This window comes from Phlebotomus argentipes, unplaced genomic scaffold, assembly GCF_947086385.1.
Source record: "Phlebotomus argentipes unplaced genomic scaffold, Phlebotomus argentipes genome assembly scaffold_4, whole genome shotgun sequence".
In the NCBI taxonomy this organism is placed as follows: domain Eukaryota; kingdom Metazoa; phylum Arthropoda; class Insecta; order Diptera; family Psychodidae; genus Phlebotomus; species Phlebotomus argentipes.
In genome coordinates, this window is record NW_026776174.1 from 6,606,635 (window position 1) to 6,628,206 (window position 21,572).

The 21,572-nt window shown below is 36.1% G+C and overlaps 2 protein-coding genes across 2 annotated transcripts in view; both read left to right on the plus strand.

Annotated features, from left to right (window-relative positions):
- Window positions 1-150: 150 nt before the first annotated feature.
- LOC132258062 (juvenile hormone esterase-like) lies at window positions 151-1,681 on the plus strand. The gene is made up of 3 exons (XM_059755163.1): window positions 151-1,192; window positions 1,254-1,444; window positions 1,511-1,681. The coding sequence occupies exons 1-3, from the start codon at window positions 151-153 to the stop codon at window positions 1,679-1,681; spliced, it is 1,404 nt and encodes a 467-aa protein (XP_059611146.1).
- Window positions 1,682-6,341: 4,660 nt separating this feature from the next.
- Window positions 6,342-21,572, plus strand: part of LOC132257521 (glutamate [NMDA] receptor subunit 1) — an 84,960-nt gene continuing 69,729 nt past the window's right edge. Inside the window, exon 1 of the mRNA XM_059754465.1 lies at window positions 6,342-7,684. The gene's annotated coding sequence lies outside the window, so the exon portion shown is untranslated. The remainder of the gene's footprint in view (window positions 7,685-21,572) is intronic.

Here is a 21,572-nt window from a genome sequence, read left to right on the forward strand (position 1 = left end):
ATAAACTTCCAGTAATTAGACATTAACTTGTTGTCACTAATTAAAGGAATGTCGTGACGTTTTTAGCAGTTTTTCTGATCAAACTGTGTATTATAAATGATTCTCAGTCCAGCGATTGTTCAGTTGCTGTGAAAATCTCGCGAAGTGAAGATGAATTTCTTATTATTCCTGGCGTTTCTTGGAGTGAATTTCGCTTCGTTCGAAGCTCGAATTTCGGAATCTCTGAAAGTTTCTCTTTCCGACGGAAGTCAATTGATCGGTCGCTACTTGAGTTCGCATTCTGGCCGCGGAATTCGCGCCTTCTTGGGAATTCCTTACGCCGAAGCTCCGCTCGGGAATCTGCGCTTCAGAGATCCTGTGCCGAAGAGTCCTTGGACGGAAACTCTCTACGCCGCTCGTGAGCCAAATGCGTGCTTGAGTGTGGATTATATATTCAGAAGTAGCAATAAAACGATCGGAAGCGAAGATTGTCTGTACTTGAATGTTTACGTGCCTCAGAATCCTGATTCAAAGGATCCTCTGCCAGTGATGGTTAACTTCCATGGCGGAGGATTCATGACTGGACATGGAGGAAGAAAGTACTTCGGTCCAGATTATCTTCTGGATCAAGATGTTATTCTTGTTTCTGGAAACAATCGACTGGGAATCTTCGGTTTTCTCAGCACAAACACACTCGAATGTCCAGGAAACTTTGGTATGAAGGATCAAGTTGAGATCCTGAAGTGGGTGCAGAAGAATATCGGTCAATTTGGTGGCGATAAGGATTCTGTGACGATCTTTGGACAAGGAAGCGGAGGAGTTTGCGTAACTTATCACACAATTTCTCCACTGTCAAAAGGACTCTTTCATCGTGCAATTGCTCAAAGTGGCACGCATTTCTCCAAATGGGCTCAACGAGATAGTGAAGTATCAGCCGCAAATACGAGAAAATTGGCTGAGAAATTGGAATGTCCAGCAGAAGACGTGAAGGAAATGATTGAATGTCTTCGCAATGTTCCGTCGGAGGATCTTATCTCTCTCTTGAGTGACTTCTTCACTTGGAATGTCTATCCGCTGGTGCTTTGGGCTCCTGTTGTTGAACCGGAAAGTGAAAATGCATTTCTCACTGAAGATCCTGCGAAACTATCAGGAGGAGATGACATTCCGTTCTTGATTGGAATCACGTCAAACGAAGGATCTATAATAAGCACTGGTAAGCTCTAAAAATACTATCTTTATTCTTGCAGAGTTGAAAATATTTCTTGTTTTCCCAGGATTGATGCGAGAACAAAATCTTATTGACGAAGTTAAGAGTAAATTGAATGTTCTTCTGCCGGATCTTTTCATCTATGGAGATTACAATGAAGAGATAAGAAGCAGTTTGACAAATATGATAACTGAATTTTACCTCCAGAATCGTGAAGTCGACTTGAATGATCCGGAAATGTATCAAAAGTTTACAGATGTAAGTTTAATATGTTCGTTTGAATATGTTTTTGATGCTCAGTTGAGGAATTTTAATGGTTTTCAGTCAGCCACTGACACGTGTTTCTTGAGCGGATTAAGTGTTTTCCTGGAAAAACGGACACCGGAAAGTCTCTCGTCGAACACATTTTTGTACCTCTTCAATCACAGAGGCGAAAGCAGCTATGCAGAAGTTCAACTGGGAAATCCCGAAATTGATCATGGTAAAAATCAGTGAAAACCCAAAATCTTGACTTTTACAACGACTTTTCTTCAAATTTTTCAAGGTGTCGTAAATATGGACGATATAATTTACTTATTTCCTGTCATGAAAGAACTTATCTTCAAAGGAATTCCAACAGAAACTGACGATTTCATCCGGAAAACAATGGTTTCTTTGTGGGTGAATTTTGCCAAATTCGGGTGAGTTTCAAAGCCGTTTTTTCTTATTGATTCTTTGCTGAGATTTTCGCTGAATTTCGCAGAAACCCAACTCCGAAATCCGACGATTCTTCGCTGCCGGAATGGAAAGTCGCCGGAAGTTTTCCCTACGATTTCTTGAGGATCGGAAATTATCACCAAAGCGACGCTCCGATCATCGCCATGGAAAACGGATTGTACGAAGAAAGAGTGCTTTTCTGGAAGAAAATCAACTCGGAATTGCTTGGAAATTAATAAAAAGACACTGATTGAGAATATTTAATAACATTTTTTTATGAACGCTTGATGAATTATGTTTCTTCTTTCCTTTATCTGGACTTTTTCTTAAAGAAAATTAAAGAAAATATTCTAGACGTGCGTTTTATGCGTGAAATACGAGCAACTTGACGAGCAAAAAGGTTTGTTTTGCACTTTTTTCATGACTGGATAAGAAATATGACACATTTTGCGTTGAAGTCAACAATCTTTCAGATAAAAATAGTTTTATTGTTCATTAAGTTCATTTAGAAGCCTTTCACGTATTCTTGGTGTAACAAATTAAGGAAAACAATGATTAAAAATAGCAAAATAATTTGAGAAGTTTTTGAATAGAAGCCCTGAAAGCTCTATAAAACACCAGACTTGATAAGAAAACGAGTGTATTTGTGGCTCTGTCTTGTGCTTGAACACACTGAGATGGTAGAATACGAAGGAGCGAGGAAGATAATATACAAAAGCTAAGCAATTTTATCCTTTCGTGGACACAATCAATATTGTAAATCCTCGGCATGAGAAATCCTTCCAGCGTTATGTGAGGCAAACTTGCAGACTTATTGTGCGTTTGTTTATATTCATTATTTGCAGAAAGCTAGAGAGAATCCTTATTTACCAGAGCGATATCCTCTAAATCTCCTATTATTCTACGCACACGAGTCCAGAAAATTTTATCAACTTCTATCCTTTTACAAGATAACAGCCAGAAGAAAGATATCCTGGCGATTATTTATGAAAAATTATGTGTTTTTATGCAGTGCAGAATTCTTCCTTTTCTGTTTCCTTCAAAATTGAGCCTGTTTTGTATTTAATAACCTAAGAAATTCACACGGTTTGTGATATTTAGAAAGCAAGTCTAAAAGTTTACTTGAGAGTCGTTGCAACTTTTCAGATTTCGTATTTCAGTTTGTAAAAGCTACGAATTTGCTATGCAACTTTACGCTTTTCATAGCTTATATTAGAGTTCGCCAGATGGCGCCTAGTGTAGAGTATGAATAAAATTAAACGGAAATGGATCCAACACGGACAAGACATCTCCATCTGTGACTTTCTTTGACATTGAGTGTGTTTAGAACAGATTTCTTGAAGGACTCTGCTGGCCAAGATGTTCAGAAAGTTGATTTCGCTGTGACATTTCAGCACAGCTGTATTTCCGTGCATGTCACGCCATCTGGTGCATTGAAAAGTGCACAAATTAAGTGTCAATTTGTGCTAATCAATCTGAAGACGTCATTATTGTCAATTTCCTTGATTTTCAAGTGAATTTTCTGGCTCTTCTTGGCTTTCTTATCAAATAAATTCTCCACTTTCATAAATGTTATGAATTGCAATCTTGCAACGCATTTTTACGGATTCATAACTTTGACAGCTTGTTTAAAATGTTATGAAAATAAAGTTGCAACGACCGCTAATTAAAGATTGACGTTAAAATCTTCCCACAAACTGAAGATTCTTGTCTGCCAATAGAAAAGATTATTGAAACAATTTCTTGGAAAATGTCCATCATCATGTAAACTCGACATTTTTCAATTTATCACAACATTCTACGATTCTTTTCCACCAAGTTTTGTGAAATCAATTCTTGGGAAGTTTATTAAATTGCGACATTGGAATTTCATTTATGGAAAATCCGTGTAAATGCGAGCATTGCTGAGGTCTATGATGAGGAAGAGGAGCAAAGTGACTTGTGTCCCTCGAGCACTATAATCCGATCCTTCGTCCTCACCCACCATCGCCAGAGAGGACTTTTTGCGAAGTGAGGGAGAAGAAAGGACAAAAAAGTTCACATGAAAGGTGAAAAGGACTCTTGTATGGCTATTCCATGTTGTGGTGTCAATTTATCGCCATATTCACTCTCTTTCATCCTCGAGAGATCATCTTTCATGCGTTCTTTTTTTCCCAATCTATTTTCACTCCTTCGGCCGTTTTATAGCAAAATGCTGTTTTCTCTGCTGATGCAGAAGAGCGAATTGAAAAATGTATTTAGGTAAATTGCACGCTATGTACATTCCTAAATGAATATTGTGTAATCTCTGTACATTAGGTACAATCCATCGCATAAAGCAAGGGGAGGATAATGTGCCCTCAATCTGTACACCACTTCTGAACACTTCCAAGTGTGCTTGAGACATGCTTTGTCCACTAATTCTTGAATTATAATCATTTCCATACGTTTTAATCTCATATTTCTACAAATAAACACTTAAAACCGCTTGTTTTGAGCGTCTTTTCGGAACATAACCTCAAAATATTACCAAGAAATCTTCAAAGACGCCGTTTTGAAGCTTTTTAGATCACAAAATCATATGGTTTGATTCGCTAATTAACCTTAAAATTGCTGATTGTGAATCAAAATCATCCATAATCAATATTTTTGAGGTTATGTTCAATTTTTGCACAATTTTCAGTGTGTTTTAACATCAAATATACAAAATCGAAATTTTTATCCATGCAAATGTCTAATTCTGTCAATTATTGACAATCTCTTCGACTTTAGCACGAGAACTATTCAACAAATCAGTCCTTGATTCGTTACAAGGGGGAGATAATTAGCCTAAATCTGTACACCACTTCCAAACACTTCCAAACACTTCCAAATTTGCCTGACAATTCAAGAACATGAAGTTTTTATATTGTTTCCACATTCATTCCCAAATATGTCTGTAAGAATCCATTTAAGAACACATTTGGACACCTTTTCCGACCATAACCTCAAAATATAACAGAATAATCTTCAAAAACTCAGTTTCGAAGCATTCTAGATCACAAAATGATCTAGATTTGCCAATGAATTCATAGTTAAAATTCTCCAAAACGCTTTCTATATGAACATTTTCCTGGTATAAATGACTATTTTTGAGGTTATGTTCCAGTTCAATACAACTTGCAGTTTTTCTTGGCATCAAATGTTCAAAAAAGAACTATTTATTGCATATAAATGCTTAATTCTACCAATAAATAACAGTTTTCACGGATTAAGCATAAGAATTGATGTGCTAAATTGCGAATTATTCACTAAATCTGTTCTTGATTCTTTACATAACCTCGAAAAAGGATTATTGTGATTATTTCTTTGTTAAAATCGGAAGAAATCTAAAGAATAAGGATAATTTGTCAGTGAATAAGGCACTTAGGAAAGGAAGATTGTGTGCTTTTGAATACTTCCACTTCTTAAGTACTTCTGCTGAGTTGTACACCACTCGTGACTGTATTATCTCCCCCTTGATTTGTTACATAACCTAGAAAAAGGATTATTTTGATTGTTTGCAGCGCAAAAATGAAGGGAAATCCAAAGAATCGGGACAATTTGTCAAAGAAAGAAGCACCAGGAAAAAGAATATTGAAGGTTTTTGTGTACTTACGAAGACTTCCGGTGAGCTGTACACCACTCGTGACTGTATTATCTCCCCCTTGGCGACAAGGTGAGTCTGTTGACTATGGGAAAAGTGTTGCTGAGAGCATTACAGTCCATCTCCTCGACACCAATGATGATTATGACATTGAGGAATGAAAGGGCTTCCGACGCTGTCGTTTACTCTCACGCATCCCCTGGCTTTCCACCCTCTTCTCAGGGGTGGCCGAAGATACCGCTCATAGCCGTCAGAAAGTTGACGAAGGCTTTTGTGCACCGCACATAAATACAACGGACGCTCAAGTGAGGAAAAACAGAGATCATCTATAATTTATTGTCGTTTTGGGATTTTTTTTTTCTTTCCTAACCCCGGCCTAGAAAGTTTGTTCACGATCCAGCAAGCGCCCCTCACGAGAACTTTTTTCCTTCTTCTTCTTCTTGGGGATCAAAGTTGAAAGTTATCAGCGCATTTGGCGAGTGTTTCTCTGAATTTAGAGCGCGTATTTTCAATGTGAATTGCGCGAGCGAATCATTAGCAATTGTCATTCTTCGTCATCACTCATCGCTGAAAAGAAGTGTGTATAGTGGAAATTTGGGGGTGGTTTTTTGGGTGCGGGAAAATTTTGGGCGAAATACATCAAAAACAGCCACAATCTCTGGGTGATGGCCATGATGGCACTCTCCTCACGACACGCGTCACAATGTCAAGAGAGAGCGCGAGAGCTTTGGCTCTCGCGTGGAGAGTCTCATGCGCACAACATCCCGATGGCTCTGGAGATGAATCTGCGAAGAGAGAGAGATGCCCCACCCGCAAATACCAGAGAATGCCTTTTCCTCAGTCTGATCTAGACCTCTTCCACGCGAGCAACCCTTGCGCGGTGTCGGTGGCGGTGAAGAAAAAGGGCCACTCAAAACCTTCTGCAGCCCTCACAATTGATAGATCAGCGTGATTGTGTCGGTGGTGAAGTCCACGGCATCTGCTGAAGGGAGGAGTGTCTGGACACAGAGTGATTTACCCCCAAAAGAATTGCTCAAGAGCCCCGCCGAAAAGAAAAGTCCCAATCATCAATCTGCACAGCGTCTGCAGAGGAGAGAATCGTGTGTTTGTCCTCAAGGAGAAAACGAATTTGAGCATTTGAGACATTTTCGAAGGACTTTTTACCTCTAATTACTATATAGCAAAAGACAGAGAGAGAAACAGTTGTCTTGGTGTTAAAGCAATTATGGTGCTGATTGTGACTCTGGCTGGAGTGAAGGCAATTTGAAAGTCAATCCCTGCTTTAAGGGGGGAGGAAAACATCCTGTTCCAAGAGTGATCAAAGCGAATTTGGGGGAAAAAAAATGGGGAGTGTTCCATTGGAATAAGGTCACACACACCACACACAGTCTTTCACTCCTCGAGTCTGAATTCTTCAACCCTTGTCTTTTGCCTACAAAGTAGCACTTTGACAACCTCACACCCTCAACCGCCAGCGTCAGACAACAAAAGCTCTTTAGACGAGGAATATCAGTGTGTCGAGTGCTTTCTCTCTCTCTCTCCCCGCAATTCCTAGCCCGAGAACCACCCCCGCGCTTCATCGTACATTCCGGGGGATGCAGAGGAAGCTTCTTCCACATCACAGAGCCAGTCTGACTGAATTATCGGCGGAGCCTCGTGGGGCCCTGGCGAATGGGGCGTGATAGAGAAATGTGTCTCAGTGTTGGCCTAAAGTGATCTCGATACTCTCAACACACTGAAATTCATCATCCCCCAGCGGAAAAAAGGGCAGCAGCAGAAAGAACTGCAATTTCTCAACGGCAGCGTGACAATTTCTCACAAATCTGCCGAAGAACATTTTCCACTCAATCGTCAATTTTGCGAACAATGTGGAATTAAAATATTATATAGTGTGTGACAACAAAAAAATACCACTCCTCTGAATTACATAATCTTCGTGCGCGTCTCTTTTCTCCTCTCTCCTCTCTTTGGGGGGGTGGTTTTCTCGTGAAAATTTTCGTACATTTTCACCAATTCCAAAGAACTGCGAGTGGCAAAGAAGAAGAAGAGAAAAAAACTCTGTGGCAGAAGAAGGAAAAGTGAAGAATTTAATAAAATGTTCCAGTGTGTGGAAAACGTTTAGTGCGATTGTGAGCTACAATGATACATTCACCACCCACTGTGACCATTTCAGTGGCAGAAACATCAGAGGCAAGCAAGTAAGGAAATTTTCGACACATTTTCCCTCTTAAGCGAATATTTGTGGTGTCTCAAGTTGACCTTCAAAGCATTGTCCGCACTAAAAGTTGCCCAAGAAACAATCCCACGAAAAGCTCCTCAGTTTAGGAACCTTTTTGGTGTTAATTTTTCGCCAATTTCTCTATACTTCCCACTCGAGAACAAACAATTCATCGGAAGAGACTAATTAAAAGAGCTTTCACGACCTCAGCAAAAATTAATTTCTAGATGCTTTCTATTTATATTGTTGTAAGAAGATGATTCTTTTTTAATGTCCAGATATTTCAGGAGATTGAAAACTTTTTTTATTACGTGACCACTGAGACATGTAAGAGAAACTGGAGATGTTTGAAGAAAAACAGCCTCAATTCTTGCCTTTTTCGTTCTGAACTCTTTAAGAAAGTTGTGGTAAATCTCATACGAATTGTTTCATTTGAGCTCAGAAGGGATTAAAAATTAATTGAAATTGGACTCTTGGGAAATTTCTGTATAGTTCTGTTAATTTATCGTAATTAAAATCAATCTTCTGTGTTGTTTTGGGCCTATTTTTATTCTCTCCGACACCAAAATCCATTGAAAAACCGTCGTTTTACGCCTTTTCTTCCTTGAAGTAACTTCAAACGATAATTTCTCTCGATTTCCACAAGAAAAACTACTAAAAATCGCAAGGAATTGGGTCCATAACCCAATTCCTTGCTGCAATTGGATCATTAGCTTTCCAACGATGCCTCACTTGGCGCCCTAGACGCTCAGGTTCTCCTCCTGGAGCCTATTTTCCCATATTTTCCCTCACTTTGTCGCACATTTGTTCTTATATCTCACCCAATTTTTCACGGATTTTCCCCAAATTGGGCTCAAATGATAGATATTGAAATTATCTACAACTTTGTAAAACAGTTTGGGTATCTTAGATCACTCCTTGTTGAATAAAAATGTTCTTTTGTGCGCCAATTAGGAAAAAATTCGCTGGTTTTTCGGTCACATTTTACTAAATATCTCCGAAACGAAGAAACTTTTATATCAGATTATTTTTCCTATATATAGAGCACTTCTGAGGCTCCATTTCCCATATATATGTCAAAGCGATACTTCTTCTTCATCTTCCTGAAAAACAGGGTTTTCCCTCGACAAGTTTCACGGTCCGAACATCCTAAGTAGACAGAATTTGGACTTCTTTAAGTGAAAATTCAGATGATAATGATAAGATTTTTAAATAAATGAAGGAAAAATTCAATTCCTCGGCTCACTTGTTGTCATTAAGATCAACTGAAGTTTATTTCGCAAAGTTTTCACGCCTTCTCGATGAAAATTAATGGAAAAGACGCAATTTTCTTGAATCCAATGCGAAAATTATTATTAAAATTATATTATAACAAGAAGAGAGATCTCTTATCAAGTCAGGCTTAAGAGGTCAGGAAAGACAGAGGATTTTCCCACAGGAATCCTCATTTGATGGTGAAAAACCGTGGACACAATTCGTCACAATTTGTTCTAAAAATACACTTTTTTAGGAATGTTATCGGATTTTTCATTGAAAATCCATCAGAATTCCGTCATGACTGTTTTTACTGTGTGTAATTAAATATGTTCAGTGTTTTTACAGCTTGAAGCTTTCTTTTAAAATCACCTACAATGCTTACAACACACATATAAACTATGTAGAGAAATCGTTTCCTGTTTCATTGTAAGTCAATGCACATTATGTAAACACAGTGATTATTTTCAGAAGCATTAGATTGTTGCATTGTCACTATTGATTATTTGTGGAGTGTAATTGAAATTTAATTGTGACAGGACAGCTAAACTCACCTGTCCACTTAATTACTTCGCCAGGCATGGAATTTCCAATGGAGCACGTTTTATTTGAAGTCATCGACAATATTTATCCACAGAATGTGAAAATCATTTCCTTGCAAACATTTGCGAGAAGCAAGGGGGAGATAGCGTGGTCGGAAGTGGTGTACAACTCAGCAGAAGTTATTAGGAAGTAAAAGTGTTAAAAACAATTACAATATTCACTTCCTGAGTGCTTCTTTTAATGCGAAATTATCCAAATTCTGTAGATTTCTGCGGATTTCTTTTAATTTCTAACGTAGAAACAATCACAATAATCCTTTTTGAGGTTATGTGACGAATCTATGATGTTTTTAGTGAATAATTCGCAATGTAAGACATCAATTCTTATGCTAAAGTCGGAAAGATCGACAGCAATTGGCAGAATTAAGCATTTGCATGCAATTAACATTGTTTGTCTGATCCTTTTGAAGCCAAGAAGCACCGAAAATTGTGGTTAAGTTGAACATAACCTCAAAAATAATCATTTAGAAACCCTTCTGAACGACTTTGTGTCTAAATCAGCAATTTTGTATTCAATAGAAACTCATAAAAGATGATTTTGTGATCCAGAAAGCTTCCAAAAAAGGCTCTAAAGATCTTTTGGTGATATTTTTAGGTTATGATTGGAAAGATACTTTAAAAAACGCTTTTAAATGAATTCTTACAGAAATATTGGATCATAAATTCTTATGCTAAAGTCAGAAAGATCGAAAGAAAATGGCAGAATTAAGCATTTTCATGCACTAAAATTGCTTTTCTCTACCTTTTAATGCCAAGAAACACTTAAAATTGTGCTAAGGAGCAACATAACCTCACAAATAATCTCAAAAATAGTCATTTTGATCTGGAAAAAGCTTATTTAGAAAACTCTCTGAATCATTTTGACTTCTGACGAACGATTTTCACTTCATTGTTGAATGATTACAAATGATTTTGTGATCTTAAAACCTTCTAATCAAAGTTTTTGAAGATCTTTCGGTAATATTTTAAGATTATGGTTGAAAAAATGCTCGAAAAAATGCTTTTAAAATGGATTTTTACAGAAAAATTTGATAGAAACTCAACAGATTCATTGTAATTTGAGAATTTTTTGCAAACAACCTAAAAATTTCATGTGCTGGAAATGTTAAGAACTGGTGTACAGATTTAAAGCATATTATCTTCCCCTTGGCGAGAACTGAGTGGCAATTTTACTGCGAAAGCAACTAAACCAGATCCTGATTTCGTCCCTTAAATTGTAGTGTAATTACGGCGCAAATATATTGCATTACTGGCGAGGCAAATTAGATGAAAGTTTGATGTGATGATTGAATTAAATATTTCAACGCAACATCGCAGGCGATATGATGAAGTGACTTGTAATGTGTGCACCCTAATTCTGGCATCCGCGAACCCGCGCGACTGACTTGCGTACGCAGGAATAGTAATGGAATTTCCATAATATAATTACACGGTAATGGCATCTATTTGAAGATTGGCACAGCGACACCATTAAAATTTCACTCACTTTGTTCGTATGATAAAAGTGGCGGCGCGAAAAGCTCTTCTCGCGCCTCAAGACTTTCGCAGTTGTTGCCCCACAATTCGCAGCCAAGTCAATAATACACTCAGCGAAAAATATCTTATGATTGCAATTAACTACGTCGTCATAACGCCGTAAGACATTGTAAATGTTACGAAGTTTACGAAAAATCAAAGTTCCTCAAAAGCTTCGTGAATTCGTAATAAAATTGTGAGAAATCAACTACGCTCGTAGTAAATACTATAATGGGTGCTTTATAAGGTTGTAAGCAACCAAATATCATGAAATCAACTACGCCGTAGTTAATATCATAACGTTTTTATGCCGTAATTCTTTTCAGACCAAAGAAAATCAACTACGCTCGTCATGAATATTATAACGGCGTAATAAAGTCATAATTCAAAGCTTCGACTCCGAAAAATCAACTACGCGTTATAAATACGATTACGCGTTATAATATTTATTACGTTTTTGCCCTGGAAAATCAATTACGCCGTCATAAATTCCATTACGTGTTATGCCATTGACAGCGTTTCACTCATTTGACCTAGAAAATCAACTACGCGTTATAAATTATATTACGCGTTATAAAATATGAAAGCATAGTAATTATTTACTATGCGCAATGGCGTTGTAAATGTAATAACGTGATATTTACGCGATAAAGAATGAAACGTAATAAATGGTATAACGCGCAATGGCATTTATGACGCGTAGTTGATTTTCTGCGGCTAAAAAAGCTTATCCTGGCGCTTTGATATAACGCTTATCCATTACGCGTTGTGGTATTTACAACGCGTAGTTGAAAGCTTGGCCAAAAGCCACATTATGATATTAACTATGACGTTATGTGTATTACAACGTATTTCCCCTCTTTTCTCTGTGTGTAGTCTTAGTGGAAATCGGAGGGAGAAGTAAAACCTTCTATAATTGGCACAATTTCAACTAACAAACACTCCGGATATCCCAGGGAAAAAGCTCTCCCTCTTTGTCAATTGATTAATTCCTTATCCGCATTTGTCTCTGTGAATTTTTAATAACTCCCAGAGACTTTTGTCTGTCTTGCAACTTTCATTAATACTTATAACGCCTCACGACAGGCACTCTTCTTCTTACGCCCCAGAGACTGAAATTTTCATGGAATAAGAAAAGATGTTTGAACAGTGGAGAATCTGAGACGTTAACATACTTTAACAGTTGAGTTCATTCGCCACATAGCGTGCAAATACAGCAATATTTACAATCTTCATTAAGACATCTCGCAAAAGTTCTAATTTCATAATTTCAAAAAGCTCCCGGCTTTATTAGCTTCTTTAAATACTCTCTGAGACATTATTAGAAAGAAAATATTCCGAGGCGAGGTTAAAGAACTGTCAAAGGTTTTTCGTATCTGAAATTAATAAAAATCTCTCCTCATTTGCTCTGTTTTCTCACTCTGCATATTAAATATTATATTAAAAATTCATGGCTTCACAAAGAATAAATTGCATAAAGGCTATATTAACTAAAAGTTGAGCTTTCAGTTGAGCAATTGAGTCTGAATTATCAAAGTTGCGCCTTTTGAGAAATGTTCATTTCGACGGATTCTTCGAAAACCAGCAAAAGCCAAAATCGCCAATGCGATTTAAAATCAATCATTTACTAATATTCCTAATTTAGCGATTTTCTCGCGAATTCTGCCCAGTCTGACTGAACAAAAGAACAAAAGTTCGCGCGGCGAAAATATATGTAATTCTTCTTAGTGCATGACGAGGCGGATTAAAAAAGGGGAAAAAGGCCAATATCTCGAATTGAGGATCTCGGAGAGAAAAGTGATATATGGCAGAAATGTTCGCCATGAAATTCTCTACAACTTCAAGCATATCGCGAATTTTTGCCACTCACGGGGTATTTTATGTGATTTTTTAAACACCCGAAAAAAGACACTTTTTTATGCCTCTCAGGGAGTTTTGGTCATTTTGATCCTCTGGAGTATTTTTGGCAATCTTGGCATGTTCCCGGGAATTGTAGCCAATGAAACCAGCTTTCTAAATCTGTGCCACTTCTGGCGATCGGATGAGAAGTTTGGGAGATTTTGTCCTTTCCTTGCGGAGGAATCTCAATAAAAAACAAAAAAAATTAATTCCTCCGCAACTCGAATCAATTATAAACTTTCCTATACAGGGTTTTACTCTGGGCTCAATAAGTGTTCAACTGTCCAAGAATCATCCAAAAGCAAATACCATTGATGGACTGTGTTATTGAAATATTAACTGAAATATCAAGAGTTGATAGACAAACTTACGATATTAAGTACAAAAAAAGCAGGTTTTGATAGTTTTCTTTGAGCTTATTTCCTGGACAGTTCATTTAAAGCAAATTTTCACATATTTTCTGTACATTTTTATTTATAACTTATAAGATTTACAACTCAAATGGCGAGATTTTATCTGCGAACAATGATTATGTGACTTGTTTTTTCATATAAAATTTACAATTTGCATGATATTTTAAATAATTTCTCAGATTTTATTCAAAATATAGAATTTTTTGCTAATTATATTTGATATTTTTCACCATACAAAATTATGCCCAACAAATCTAAGTGATTTAAGGTGAATTTAAAGATGCAAATCAACTAGAAAATGCTTAATTTATTTACTTTTCACTTGAATTTTGACTTTCAATACCGAATAAAAATTATCAGAAGTCAATTTTTCGCTTAAAATAAAGAGAAAATTACTGAAATTTCGCTATGGAAATATTGCAAAATGCAATTCAAAGAATTCATCATTTAAAATTCCAAATATTTGTGCGCATATTTTGAGTCAATTTCCACTGAACAATTTCCACAATTCTGTAGTGCGAATATAAGATAGAATTCAGCAAAGTTGGCCATTGCGTTTGGCTGATAAAACACACATTTCAATAGTAAAACTCCATCACAGAGTCTTTGTGGAAAACATGCGAGTGTTTCTCCGAGTGTGAATTTATCACTTTCCTAACTATAATTGACTTTGCATTGTTTAGTTAGGATTAATGTATGTGAATATTGTTTCCCGTTGTCTATGGAAAATGTATAATTGACAGAATGGGATAAAATACAGCATGCGTCGACTGAATACTTGCTGATCTGAGCCTTCTCAGGGGTTGAGAGAAAGGGGAAGAAAATCTGTACACCATTTCCTGACACTTCCACAATTTGTATGAAAAACCCATACAATTCCCAGGACTTCAGACTGCATTAATTGTTTATAAAAAAGACTAAAAATCAACTAATAACTCAAATATGACTGAAATCTAACTCAAATCTAACTCACAGATTTACAAGTTCGATTTTTAGACTATTTTAACCAAGAATTTCTATTCTAACCTCATTTTTCCTCTTCAATAAGTCACATAACCTAGAAAATATGTGTCAAAATTAATAACTGAATAAGAATTGATTCGCAATTCGTATGAAATATCCTTAACATTTCTCACAATCCTCCGAAGAACGTTAAAAGACGCTAAAATCAGTGATTTTGTATAAAATTTTTGTTATAATTTCCTGAAAACTAACTAAAATCTAATTGAACAATTTAATTTCATGATTTTATTTCACTAAAATTGTACATTTGCGTATTTTTCGTGATCATAATCTTAAAATTAAGAATTTATATTCTTTTGTAATATCGATTAGTATCGTTTTAACTCAAAATCGTAAGTGTTTTGTGAATAATTGAGGTTATGTTTGACTTCAGCATTGTTTATTAACATTGCAGCTTCCAAAATCACGATTTTCTTGAGTAAAAACACACAATTCTACTAATAAAGTAGAAAATACGTTCAGTTTAGGCTCTAGAATGTCTATTCTAACCTCATTTTTCGTCCTTAATAAGTCTCATAACCTAGAAAAATAGGTAAAAATGATAATTTTGATAAACATTAATTTCTGATAGTAAAATAATCAACAGAAAATCAAAGTTGTGAAGCAAATATTGGCAAAAATTGAAGCATTTCCACTTCCTGAAACTCCTACAGATCTGTACACCACTTCTGACCATATTATCACCCCCTTGGGTGAGAGTAAAGGCGTCCAGAGCAACAAAAGTCTCACTCATCGTCCCTAAACGGAACTCAATGGGGCTTTATATTGTGAATTTGAGATCTTTCTGTGCTTCTATTTAATGTATTTATCATCTTTTCTTCAAAATATCCAACATCATTATCTCTATAAAGTCCACAATAAAGCTTTGAACTTCCATCATTGCGTGTTTTTTTTCAAAAGTTTCGCCCCTTTTTATTGATAGTCTGCTGACATGATAAGGCGATTTTGAATAGGAATATGAAGATTTTCCGGGTATTATTGACAGTCGTTCGGTTTTCTTCATGTGAGAAGCTTTAGATTTTCAACACCCCAAATTGCCTCTTGTAATCGGACGCTATATATTCGGGGTGATAAAAGTCGCCGGGGAGAGAAAAAAAGAATTTAATTTCGACTCTGGCGCCACACCCTGATCGTGTGAATGTCATATTGAATGAAAATCCTTTGCCATACACGGCAAATCCCGGAAAATCTCTCTGCTCCAGATTGTCCTATTCCCCGACCGCCCAGCGGATGGGAGGGTGGCATTCGGGGGTGTGGGCGTTGGGGATGAAATGTGGTGGAGATTGTATTTTATATGGAGAGATGCCATTATAGTATCTGATATCCAGTGATTTCCGTCATTTATCTTCCTCCATCGCTGGGGACCGCGCCAGAAATGGGGTGCCCAGGGGAGCTTACGCTGCTCCCCGTAATTTTCATCATATCAATCGAACAATTTCTACTTCAGCAGACAATGATAGTGTCATTTTTCAAAGCTCCTTTGTAACTCAATATTGTCTATTCATTGTCTCTTCTTTCTCACATGACACGCTCACAAACTTTCTCCGCAAATTCACTCTGACTTCCAATGTGAGTCAATCCAAGTGCCGATCGTCTTTTTCTCTCGGAATTCCCCCAAATTATGCCCTCCATCGTGGGAGCATCTTGACTCAGCCAAGGGGGAGATAATATGACTTAAAACACCCTTCCAAACACTTCCAAATCCGCCTGACACTTCGAGAACATGACATTATTTCCCAAATTATAATGAATCTCTTAAGTTTCCATCCAATATTTCTACAAGAATCCACTTAAATCTGCTCTTTCTGGGCATTTTCTCCGAACATAACCTCAAAAATATAACAAAAAGATCTTCAAAAACTCCATTTGGAAGCTTTCTACATCGCAAAATTATCTTCTTTGATTTGCCAATGATCTTAAAATTGGAGATTCATGATCAAAACTGTTCAGAAAGTTGTCAAAATGACTATTTTTGAGGTTATGTTCAATCTGAGCACAATTTTCAGTGTTTCTAGGCATCAAAGGATAAAAAAAAAACACTGTCAATTGCTTTCAAATGCTTAATTTTGCCAAGGACTAGCAGAATTTATGTGCTAGAATGCGAATTATTCACTAAATCCGTCCTTGATTTGTTACATAACCTAGAAAAAGGGTTATTTTTGTTGTTTCTTCGTGAAAATCGAAGGAAATTCAGAGAATCTGGATGATTTCTAATTAGAAGAAGCATTTAGGAATGGAAAATTGTAGGTTTTTCAACACTTCCACTTCTTAAGTTCTTCTGCTGAGTTTGTACACCACTTCTGACTGTATTATCTCCCCCTTAAACGTTAAAAGATTCTGATTGGAAGCTTTCTAGATGATAAAATCTCTTTTTATGAGTTGGAATTGAACTTAAAATTGCTGATTCAGAGTCAAAATTGTCCAAAAAGCTTTCTAAATAAGCATTTTACAAGTTCAAATGACTATTTTTGAGGTTATGTTCGACTTCAATGCAATTTGCAGTGTTTTTTGGGCATCAAAGGTTCGGAATAGCAATGTTTATCGTATAAAAATACTCAATTCTGTCAGTGAATAACAATCTTGACGACTTCAGCATAAGAATTGACGTGCTAGAATGCGAAATATTCAATAAATTTGTCCGTGAAGCGTTGCATAACCTAGAAAAGGATTGTTTTTTCGTGCAATTCGAAAGGAATCCAAAAAATCAGGATGATTAGTCAGTAAAAGAAGCACGCAAGAAAGGAAGATTGTAAGTTTTCCAACACTTCCACTTCTTAAGTTCTTCTGCTGAGTTTGTACACCATTTCTGACTGTATTATCTCCCCCTTGGATTGCTGTGGACAAAACCGCAGAGGGCGTCTTGAGGGAGAAAGCATTTTGTCTTATGGTTGTCCATCTTCAGTCGTGAAATGAGGTGCGGTGGGAAAAAGTGGAGCATCTCGCGGGAATGGAAGCTCACCATCATCACAATCATCCATCAATGTGAAATATACAATTTAGTGCCTCACTTTGGGTTGTACAACAAATCCTCATTCATTTCACTGATGTTATCCGCCACAGGGGTGGAGATCACACCCCAAATATCTCCGCAAATATTTTCCATTTAATCGCCAACCACCATTACGCAAGAGGGTGGCGGCGGTGAAGGGATGAAAAACCACAAATCTATGCTGTAAATGCAAGTGTAGCTCCTTTTCAGTGTCATAATATGGTTGAAAATATAGCATATATTCCAGCGGATATTGAATTAAATTTATGGGGAAATTTTCGGTTTCCTCAATAAAAAAAAAGGAGGCTGCAAGTGAAGGAAAAGGGAAATGTATTATCCGTCATCCATATATACATGAGCAAAAGCGTAAACTCACAGCTCTAAAGATGCCTATCTATGATTGTAAAATTTTAGGGACACAAAAGCACCCTAACACAACAATTGATGTCATTTGTAGAGTATATCATCTATCCCTTTTTGGGGGCTTTTCTACTCTCGCGATTCATCCCCTTTGCGAATTACCCCGAAATATTTGATTATGAAGGGAAAAATTCCTTAATAATCAGTTTTTGCCTGATTCAGTGCTGCATTGTAGAAAATGCGGGGAATTAAATGTAAATTACAGATACTTTTTACATGAATAAAAGAAAACTTATATGACAATGAGCACCATTTTTATGGGAATAAACGGAAAGAAAATCCCAAATAAAGGTTATTTTCTCTTGTGTTCTATCCCAGCTTTTACATGTACTTTCAAAGCTCCAAAAGTTCTATCTAAAAGTTCAATTTCAATGCAAATACTGGATTTTCCGTTGTTCTGCTTTGGAGAACAACGTAACAACATTGTAAGATTCCTTAAGGAAACCTCAAGACAAAATCTATCATTCAAAAAAATCAGGCAAACTCAGGGTTTGTCCTGAAGGATTCCCGCTGAAGAAACCATTGAAAATCCATCGTTTTATGTCCTTTTCGTCTTTGTGGTAACTTAATTGCATATTTTCTTTCTGAATTCCTGCACAAAAACCATAGAAAATAAGTTTTAAATATTAAAATAAATTTTTTTTGTGATTTTCATTTTTATTTTAATTAAAATTATTTATTCCACCATTATTATTTGCTTATTAATATTAACAAAACAGAGAAAAAGTCACAAATCTGCCAAAAGGCGAAATTTGAACTTCTCAAAGGTCAATTTCGCCTTTGGGAAATACAATTGGAACTTCTTCATGCCTTTGAAGCTTGATCAGCTGATCGTAAATTTATGTGAAAAATTCAATATTATTAGCGTCCCTCACGCCAACTTTGCTGCCATCTGGCGTCGATATGTTGAGAAAATAATAAAATAGTCAAATTTTAATGAAATATCCAGAAAGTATTGAATTATAATTAGATTTATTTAAATATTTTGTATGAAAATGTTCAAATTTTGATTTTTGCTATGGAAAGTAATAATAAATAAATCAAATATTTAATTGAAATCATTAAGATTCCTCAAAAATCGCCTTGAAATACTTTGTTACAACATGAATGGAAATATTTCCCATATCATTATGGCAAATCTCCCGATTTTTCATAAAATACAGAAGAAATTTCCAAATAAACATGAAAAAATTTGGGATTGTCGTGGATATTTCCTTAATTATGATTCCCTTTCTTCGGTGTATTTTTATGATTTCTTCCTAAAAGGTTCGCATGGGATAAATTGCAGTATATTATTCTCCGTGTACAAGAATAATTCATCCAAAAGCCGCATTTCAGGTAACATTCGGTGAACGATAAGGATTTATTTACACGCGTTCATGTATTATTTCTCATTGAAGCGCAGGCCAAAATGCACGGCTTCTTTAACCTGTAAATCACATTGAGAAGCAGGATGTATTTAGCACAATGGAGCATTACACAGAGGATAAATCAGGAGATTCATTGGTATTCAGGGAGGCGAGGGCAAATCAAATGGGGCGTGTTCCGATGGCGCAGCAGAATGAGGTCAAAGTCAAAGCCTTTGCCCTCGAGTCACATCAATCGTGGAAATAATATTTGGCCCTCGTGGCGATTTTTTCTCATCCTTGCTCAAAGTAATTTCCTATTGCCAAGTCCTTTCGGCGGCCAAATATAATCCGGAGGGATATGGCGTCACTGCTGGGCTTTTTTGTTGCTGTTGTTGCTGTGGTGGATGAAGTATTTGAAAGGCCGGTGTATTCTAAGCCAGTGACCGGACACGTCAAACCCCCATAATCCTCACAATGCTCTGTCGCGTTGGAAATACAAAGTGACGCATTTATCCGCCTCATCCTAGAGCGCCTCGGCGCTGGAACTGAACCTTTTGCCGTATTCCATGTAGTGAAAGTCCTTCCGTCGCGTCTCAGCCGCACTCTTTATTACACCCCCAAGCCAAGGGGAGAGTCACTCGCAAGTTGAGACCACTAACTTTGTGATTATTCAATCATTTTTTCGATTATTTGCTTGATTATTACTCAAATTTTGATTATTTCATACAAAATTCCAATTATTTTTTTATTATTTTGCAATATTTCGTGGGAAAATAATATTTTTAAATTATTTTTTCTCAAAATTTGATTTTTTTGCAATTTTACTTGTGAAAATACAAACTTTTTTGATTATTTTACTCAAAATTGGGTTTTTGCAATTCACTTGGGAAAATAATAATTTTTAAAAAATTATTTTATTCAAAATTTATTTATTTTGAAATTTTACTTGGGAAAATAATAATTTTATAAATTATTTTATTCAAAATTTATTTATTTTGCGATTTTATTTGAAAAAAAACTTTTTTTTTATTATTGTATTGAAAACTTGATTATTTTGTATTTTTTCGGAAAAATAATTTTTTTTGATGATTTAATTCAGAATTTAATTATTTTTTTGAAATTTTACTTGAAAAAATAATAATTTTTAAAACTATTTTATTCCAAATTTGATTATTTTGCGATTTTATTTAAAAAAAAACTTTTTTTTTAATTATTGTGTTGAAAACTTGATTATTTTGTATTTTTTGATGATTTAATTCAGAATTTGATTATTTATTTGCAATTTTACTTGGAAAAATAATATTTTTTTTTAAGTCTTATTAAAAATTTGATTATTTTGCAATTTTACTTGGAAAAATAATAATTTTTCTTTTAAATCTTATTAAAAATTTGATTATTTTGCAATTTTATTTGGAAAAATAATAATTTTTCTTTTAAATCTTATTAAAAATTTGATTATTTTGCAATTTTACCTTGAGAAATAATAATTTTTCTGATTATTTAACTTAAATAATTGATTATTTGAGTAGAGAACGCAAGTTTGCTCAAAAATCGCCTTGTGACTTCCCTCTTGTCCCCAACATTTCGTCCTCGAGCACGAGAGGAAGATTCGGAATCCTGGAAATGGAACAAACTGTTTGCTTGGGTGGCCGAAATTGGCCTCCTTTGGAAGGAAGGAAGGAAGGTGAGGCGGCGTATTAAATAGTTAAGGTGGGTGTTGAAATAGTCGAAGGGAGTGAATGAATACAAAGGTACGCATTCGGGGGTGTTTGAAATGCCCTTTCAGCCCCTGTTCAGGTCCGTTCAATTGGTGGACTTGAAACGAGCAACAGCTCAGGAAGAAAAAAAGGAGTGTCACATCGTGAAACCACGTGATTTGGGCGTCCACGCAAACATTGAAAGCCAGAATGACAATATAAAACCCCATAATAGCCCATTTATTTGCTGAGGAAATGATGCTGAGGTTTCTCACACTTCATCCCCTTGTGCCCACGTATTAAATCACACAAATACCAACTGTCCTGGCTCTTAGCCTCGCATTGAAATTTTCATCCCCAGGATCTAATTGAAAGCCATTTCTCCGCCGCACTTCTCTGGCAAACAATAAAAGCCAATTAAATGCGGAGCGTGTGTGCAAAATTCCTGGGCGAAATTGCCCCCAATTTCAATTTGAATCCAACAACCTTGACATGGAGACATTTCGGGGTGAATTGTCCACTCTTGGTCTCTTCAAAGGACTTCCCAAAATGAGGAAAATTCACTGCAATTCACTGCAATCAGTGACTGAAGTGGACACAAACTCAATTTCCACCAAAGTGGACGATTTAGTCTTTCACGCAGCATATTTCCCCAGCATAGGAAAACAGTTTACAGCGGGAATTTTAGGAATTTATATAAGCAATTT